Source organism: Melanotaenia boesemani, chromosome 13, assembly GCF_017639745.1.
Source record: "Melanotaenia boesemani isolate fMelBoe1 chromosome 13, fMelBoe1.pri, whole genome shotgun sequence".
Taxonomy (NCBI): domain Eukaryota; kingdom Metazoa; phylum Chordata; class Actinopteri; order Atheriniformes; family Melanotaeniidae; genus Melanotaenia; species Melanotaenia boesemani.
The window spans coordinates 29,651,403-29,658,762 of record NC_055694.1 but is presented as its reverse complement, the minus strand read 5'-3'; the positions used below and the strand labels follow the sequence as shown (position 1 = coordinate 29,658,762).

At 40.4% G+C, this 7,360-nt stretch overlaps 1 protein-coding gene across 2 annotated transcripts; it reads left to right on the top strand.

Moving 5' to 3' along the window:
* Positions 1-202: 202 nt before the first annotated feature.
* Positions 203-6,969, top strand: ttpal (tocopherol (alpha) transfer protein-like). Of its 2 annotated transcripts, none has more exons than XM_042003734.1 (6): positions 203-284; positions 1,067-1,290; positions 1,568-1,811; positions 3,735-3,928; positions 4,631-4,741; positions 5,585-6,969. In XM_042003734.1, exons 2-6 carry the CDS (start codon positions 1,084-1,086, stop codon positions 5,861-5,863), a joined length of 1,035 nt encoding a protein of 344 aa, XP_041859668.1. In that variant the 5' UTR covers positions 203-284; positions 1,067-1,083; the 3' UTR covers positions 5,864-6,969. The 2 variants fall into 2 exon arrangements, with proteins under 2 accessions (XP_041859668.1, XP_041859667.1); XM_042003733.1 differs by lacking the exon at positions 203-284 and adding an exon at positions 292-405.
* Positions 6,970-7,360: the final 391 nt, after the last annotated feature.

Here is a 7,360-nt window from a genome sequence, read left to right as displayed (position 1 = left end):
AACCCTCTGTTTACGTCAACGAAATCATGCTACGTGAGTTTGTCAAAGTCAGTCAAGCACAATTTTAGAATAACTCTTTAGAAAAATAATGACTGTTGTAAAATCAGCGGATTTGTTCTCTTTTTTTCATTACATGTCAAAATATGTATGTGACAAAGTGACATATTCTAGTTTCTGATGCACATGGAAGCTAGCACGTCAATTTCGACGGCACGTCAGCAAAGCGTCACGTGGTACAGATCGACCAGTAATATCTCTACCCGGAAAAGGGATTTTTCAGACAGGTCGGTTGTGATTTTTGATACACTGGTTTGTTGTTTTGAGCCGTTGCTTCTATTCCTGAGACTCTTGATCTCTGACCATCGCGTGCTCATTACTGACATTTATAGAAGGTTAATATTAAAGGTATTTTGTGTTAGTTTTCAGTCATTAGTCTGAGCCAGGTTCTGTCGCATTGACTGTATTCAGGGTCAGGTTAGCCGAGACGTCTCGGGCTCCGATTCATTACCGAACTCCATCTACTGTTAATGGTGTTTCTGCACGTAAAAATAAAAATAAAAACAAACAATCGAAGCTGTTTAGTTCGTGTGTCTAAGAGTGTTTTATTTCGACTGTCTGTGGTTTAGTTGAATTTAAAAATATGTAAACGATGCAAACTGCGCAGGTATTGAACGTATCGCAAATAAAATCACTCCAACACTCATTGTTTTGATTTTTAGCTACTTATGTAGTACAATTTTCATTTAGCAACATTTAATTTACATTTTATCATGCAGAATTTCATTTTATGACAAAATATCAAATAATTAGTTTCATATAGACTGGCTGCTTGTTATGAGAATTTGATTCGTGTCAAAATTGACCAGTAGTATATTTGAACGCCTGATTTCTATTTTGGACTTTTCTCTCTCCAATGTTTTACTGCAATGTTTAACTTTAAAAAGTCTGAGTTCTTGTTTCTATGATTTAAAATTGATTCCTCGGATGGTGGCGGGCCAGTTCAGAGCTGAGTCTGTCTGTTTTGAGTGTTTTCACAGCATCTTCTCACATCTTTCTTTCTGAACAGCCTTATCCAGCCAGTCCATGGCCCATCAGTATGAATATGTCAGTCTCAGTCGTCCTTCAGCAGAGCCTGCAGCAGATGCACACAGCTGGTTCCCTGGACCCCCTCCACCCATGTATTCCTGCACCCTGACCCCAGAACTGGAGGCCAAAGCACGGGAGGAGCTCCAGGAGAAACCCGAGTGGCGTCTTAGAGATGTCCAAGCACTCAGAGACATGATTCTTAAGGTTTTGAATTGTGCTTTAATATCAAAATGAGCAACTGGGATAGTAAGATTCAACTGACAATAACTTGTACTTATAGTTTAGTAGTTTGTATGGACTAATAGAAAATGGGCTGTCTGAATCCATCATATATAACATGTTCACTGACAGTGCTCCATCCATTTATAAAAGCTACAGATAAATATTCACTTATTTATCTTTATTATGAAAAAATAATAACTTTTAAAAGTAAAATAAAGGAGAATTTAATGTTTTTCTTCATTTTTATTTGACTCTCCAGGAACAGCCCAATCTCAGAACCCGACTGGATGATGCCTTCCTGCTGCGCTTCCTTCGGGCCAGGAAGTTTGACTACGACCGTGCCCTCCAGCTGCTGCTCAACTATCACGCAGGTCGTAAGACCTGGCCCGAGGTGTTCCAGGACCTAAAGCCGTCCACGGTAAAGCACGTCCTGGACCTGGGATTCCTCACAGTTCTACCACGGCCAGACCCCAACGGGAGATACATCCTCTGTCTCCGGCCGGGTTGGTTTCTGCTTCAATCTTAACCTGTCTTTCCTCCTCAAATTTTCATCTCCTGGGAACCTTTGAGGCAAAAATTTCCACCCACAAGAAATGCTCAAAAGCACCAAACATTCAAACATTTTTAGGATTTTAATACTTTAAATTCCAGTTTGATCATTTGAATTATTGTTAAAAAAAAAACATACAAAACTCCATAATGCATATCAGTGGGAAGGGTCTTTGGTAATGATTAGAATCTTGGACATCAAAATTTAGCAGCTAAATTGATTTGATATCATCAGTATTTTTTTATAGTATCACATACTTCCACTGGTTAACTTCATGGCCAAAAATTTGTTACTGGCAAAAATACCAAGGGCGTCATTTACAAAGCTACCGTAGGTACAAAAACCAGCGTATGCCGAATATAGTCAACTTTTGGAGGTGTATAAAAACCAATAATGGCGGGAGAGTGTTCCTACCTCCATGCAAACTCTGACCATGGCGTACACACAAAATATGGGAAAAATGGGAAACTGCGACACCAACAGTACAGAATAAAATCAAGGAAATAAAGAGGTGGAGAGTCTGCCGCCAACATTTACCGGTCAGTAAAAGAAAATGTGAAAAGTAAGCTTTGGTCATTTATTCTGAGATCCAGCAGAATGGGACAGACTGGATCGTCTACAAGTGATGCAACGCTTATGAAAACAAATTTTATTTATTTATTCTTACACAATCCTTTTGTAATTGTTGTATACATCAAAACAAAAGACTACATTACCAGCATCATTACTGTCATTTAGCAGACGCTTTTCTCCAAAACGATTTACTGTGGGCTGTAGCGTCTTGCCTAAGGACCCAGCTGGAAGGTGTTACTGTTCACCCCTGTGGGATTCGAACTTCGATCTCCTGCATGGTAGATGGATGCCTGAGATATCCAGCTGCACATTTCGATGCCTCTGGCATGTCTTCCCTTTTGACACAGCAATGACGGCATCTGTCGCCTGCTGCCACTATTCTACCTTTCTGACTCAAGTAATGCCCACGCCGTGCCCACCAATTAAACATTTTTATGTATGTCAACATGGTCCATCAGGATCTCTGTCTCACACCCTGAAAAATTCCACTTCTTCCCGCTTTTTCCCTCCTGAGCCATCATGTCAATGGTGTGATGAATATGTACCATAGCCGCTCACCTGACCTTTTATAGCCACCATGTGGGCGTGGCAAGGCGTCCCCTCATGTGCGCCCGCTTTAGACTTGATTCTGATTTATAAAAGGAAACAGGCGTAGGACGTGCGTGCGCACGCTTTGATAAATCTGAAAGTAGAAGTGCGCCGCATTCCCTTTTTGCGCCGCAGACGCCAACTGTAGTTTGCTTTGCTGCACACAGTTTTATAAATGAGGCCCCAGAACTTCTTGCATTTGTCTATACTAGGACACCAGTTGAATCTGGTAGATTCTAGTAAAAATATCAGGACTTTTCTTCCAAATAAAATGCTGAATGCTTTTAAACTGGAATGATAATGAAATTAAAATATGTAGTTTTAGCAAAAGTCAATGGGGCATTTTTGGCCACAAAGGTCACCAGAGGGAGTATTGGATACTACATGAAAAAATAAAAAATGAAAAAAAAAAATGAATGCAAGAGTATTTAAGGCATGTGATAGAAAAAGACTGGACTTTTTCTACCACAAGACTTTTTGGTAAAATTTTACCAAAAAGAGTATTTGCAGAAATTCTTACCACTAGCTGTAACGCAGCCAAAATGATCATCAAATAAGAAATAAAAAGAAAATCTGAGAAAAATGCCTGAGGAGGACAGATGGGTTATAATGTGTCATTATTCAGTAGAATTCAACCTGTGAGCTCATTCTGAAAAACTCAGATGTTTAGTTCTGCAAAGTGAGCTTTCCTGCTCATGTGAAATTACTTCTGCAGGGAAATGGAAACCAAACGATTATCCATTTGTTGACAATGTGAGGGCCATGTATCTGACTCTGGAGAAGCTGATCCAGCCAGAAGAAACGCAGGTGAACGGTATTGTCATCTTGGCTGACTACACTGGAGTGGGCATGTCGCAAGCATCCAACCCAGGCCCATTTCTGGCCAAAAAAGTTGTGAGCATCCTCCAGGTGAGACGCCATGATCCCTAATGTAGATACAGCAGCTGTACCACACAGTTTCTTCCTGACTGTTTTTCCCCCACAGTGTAGCTTAAATACAGAATAAAAACATAAACCTCAGGGCACCACCCTCTAATTATGTAGGGGAAAAAATGATATAGCTTATTAAATAAATCGGTCACACGTGCTACTCTGAGTGGTTTTGAATTGACCTTAGGACACAAGAAACCTCAGACAACGGCCAGTTAAGATAATATAACTATTTTACAAACAACACAGGATAAAATATAAACATTTACATCATAAACAGAAATTATGTAAATATGATGTTCAACCAAGGTTTGTAATGTGAAGATGTATAAAAGGAGGGCTGAAGAGGAGCCGTCGCTTTGCACTGTAGGCAGGCCGTGATGCAGAAATAAGGCTGTGAAGTGACTGTTTGCTTTACCATACATTGACAGTAATGTAGAAGGATCTGTATAGGAGGAGGGCGAAGGAGCAACCCACATGTAATACTGTTGTTTGCTGGTTTGTCATTTCCAGAGATTTTATCAGCCCAGAACATCTCTGGAACATTTCTCTGGAATGTCATAAGTTGTGTGACGCATTCATTTCATGTACAGCAGTAACTGTAATAATGTGTAATAGTAATATCCACTTTAAAACAAATGAAGCTGTGTGAGTTCTGAATGCAGGTTTTCTGGTTCCCAGGATGGCTTTCCAATCAGAATCAAGGCTGTTAACATAATCAACGAGCCCAGGATTTTCAAAGGCATCTTTGCTATAATCAAGCCGTTCCTGAAGGAGAAGATGGCAGAGAGGGTAAGTATTGTCCTTAAATTTTCTGATTCTCAGCCATTTCCTTTATTTTATTCTCAGACTGACATCTTTAGTTTTTCAAAGGAATTCATTCGAACCATCTTTGCTTGCTTTGTGTTGACTTGAACCTGCAAACTACTTATTTATTTTCCATGACTTTGGGGCCGTTGGAAACGTCTTACAAACACAACACTGACACAGTGGAGCCTTAGAAACTAACAAAAAGCAGCTTCTGTTTCATTCAGAGTCCTGAAAGACTCCATTTTGATTTCCACCAGGTCATCTTGGAAAAATCTGTAGAAATATTCCCTTATGTGTCACGCTGACAGTACTGTGCAGAAAAGGTGACGATAGTGGGTAAATATTAGCATAAATAATTGTAAATGAGGAAAAGGTGTAAATATAGAAGTTGCAGCTGTTGTGTGTTTGTTTTAATGCCAATATTCTTTTCTCCTGAAAGCCAAGACCTGAGAGAATGACAAGAGTTAAATCCATTTTAGGGTTAAATGGGGCGGCGTGGCTCAGTGGGTAGAGTGGTCGTGTAGCCTGAGGGTTGCTGGCTCAATCCTCCGCCTGTCGAGCTCATGTCGAGGTGTCCCTGAGCAAGGCACCGAACCCCAAATTGCTCCTGATGGTTTGTGGTTGAGCGCCTTGCATGGCAGCTTCCGCCATCAGTGTGTGAATGTGTGTGTGAATGGGATGTGTGTGTGAATGAGTGTGTGAATGTGATGTATAATGTAAAGTGTTTTGGGTATCATTCCAGGTACAGTAAAGTGCTTTATACATACAGACCATTTACCATTTTAATCGTCTGTGAGCCCATCTCTGTCCCCTCTCTTTGGACAGTACATCCTCCACGGCTCAGATCTGCGCTCTCTACACCGGAACATCCCGCCATCGGTTTTACCGCAGGAATACGGCGGCGCTGCCGGACGGCTGGACATGAGCGCGTGGTCTCGACTGCTGCTGGACTGTGAGGAGGAATTTCTGGTGGAGTTCTGCCAACCTGATCCACTAGAGGGCGTGGAGCTTCCAGACTCCACGCTGTTTGAGGGCGAGCAGGCCAGCGGAAAGGATGACGACACCTTCAGGGGTCTGCGCTCTCAACTTTATTACTGTTACTGATGCACACACACTCCCATCACTGACGGGACATCTTCTGTTTCATCTGAAACATGTAGACTTAGAGGGCAAGTTGCCAATATTCTACTTTATTTATGTTACTAACTCAGCACGACTCAGTCAGTAACCCAACGTTTAGTCAGAGGTCCGCAGCAGCTCCAGGCTCTCTGGTAGAGGATTTGGACTGTGCATGTTCAGCCATGATTGTTGCGTTCTCTGGGTGTATTATTTCTGGTGTTCAATGGTCATATGTTGACTTCAACAGGTTTGTCTTGCTTAAATCCTCCAAAAATCCACAGAAAACTTTCTCACTATGCTTCTAACATAAGATTGTTCAGCTTCAGCTTTATAGGGGCCAGTCAGATTAACCTGGTGTCTGTTTTTAATACATGAGAAATGTGCTGTTTTTTATGTTATAAGCTCTGAGCTGCAGGTTAACACAAAAACTTTTGAACTTACTCCATGAAATCAGCTATTGGAAGCAGCTAACTGCTCATATTAGCTTCAGCTGAACTGTGGAGTATACAACCCCACAGTTCAGCTGAAAACAGACAGTTTTTGTGTTTGTGACCATCTAAAACTTTGCCTTAAACTGTATGAATTATCTGACTTATGTTGCAGATCTGACCAGGGCTGCTTTTACAGACTGAAAGGAGGCAGAAATAATAAACGTAGAGATAAAGTTCAGTTCAGCTGATTATTAGCTGTCAGAATGTTTTGTTTTTTTTAAAGCTGTTGTTTTGTCAGTTTTTTTTCTGGCTTGAATCTTGTACATGTGGGTTATCTGCCTTATGTTTTATTTATTTTATTTGTTTTTTGCCTGTGTTTCATCACCCAGTCTTAATAACTGATCACAGGAGTTGCATGTGGAGTAAAACTTTAGAAACATCTGCTTTGCCAAATTACACACCAAGCCATGTACAGAATATAAAATATGCATAATGTTTCATCTGTTTTCTTGCGCTAGCCCCAAAAGTAACTGAAGAGCACGAGTTGATTCTTTTATATTTTTATTCCAGCCATGTCTGTGACCATAAGCTGTATTTGTGTTGCAGGATATTTGTTGTTTATAGTGAAGTTGAAGTAAAGATGAAATACTCAAAGTCCTATTTCTGTCTTGTGCTGTGGATGATGTGGTTAGCAGAAAATGGCGTATGTTGCAACCTGCAGGGAAGTTTTTTGTGTTTTTTTTAACATTATTGCATCTGTCCAAAGCCTTCTCAAGGTGGATTCATGGGTTCAGAGATCTCACAAATCCTGTGAAGGGAGCAGCATTCACATCCTGTAGTTCTGGAATAATGTTTTTTTTTTCATTCTCTTCTTAACAGGAATATCAACCCAATTCCTAAAAAGTTGGGACACTGAAAAGTAAAAACAATTCAGCTCATTTATACAACACCAATTCATGATATCACATTTACATCATAATCCAGTTAAAACCAATTCTTTATATGATCCATATTAGTCCAGTTTATAACACCAGTCCATAAAGTAACTACC

Coding starts and splice junctions, on each gene's coding strand:
- ttpal (XM_042003734.1), top strand. CDS start 1,084: ATGGCCCATCAGTATGAATATGTCAGTCTCAGTCGTCCTTCAGCAGAG. Junction 1,812..3,734: donor CATCCTCTGTCTCCGGCCGG/GTTGGTTTCTGC, acceptor TTACTTCTGCAG/GGAAATGGAAACCAAACGAT. Junction 4,742..5,584: donor AGGAGAAGATGGCAGAGAGG/GTAAGTATTGTC, acceptor CTCTTTGGACAG/TACATCCTCCACGGCTCAGA.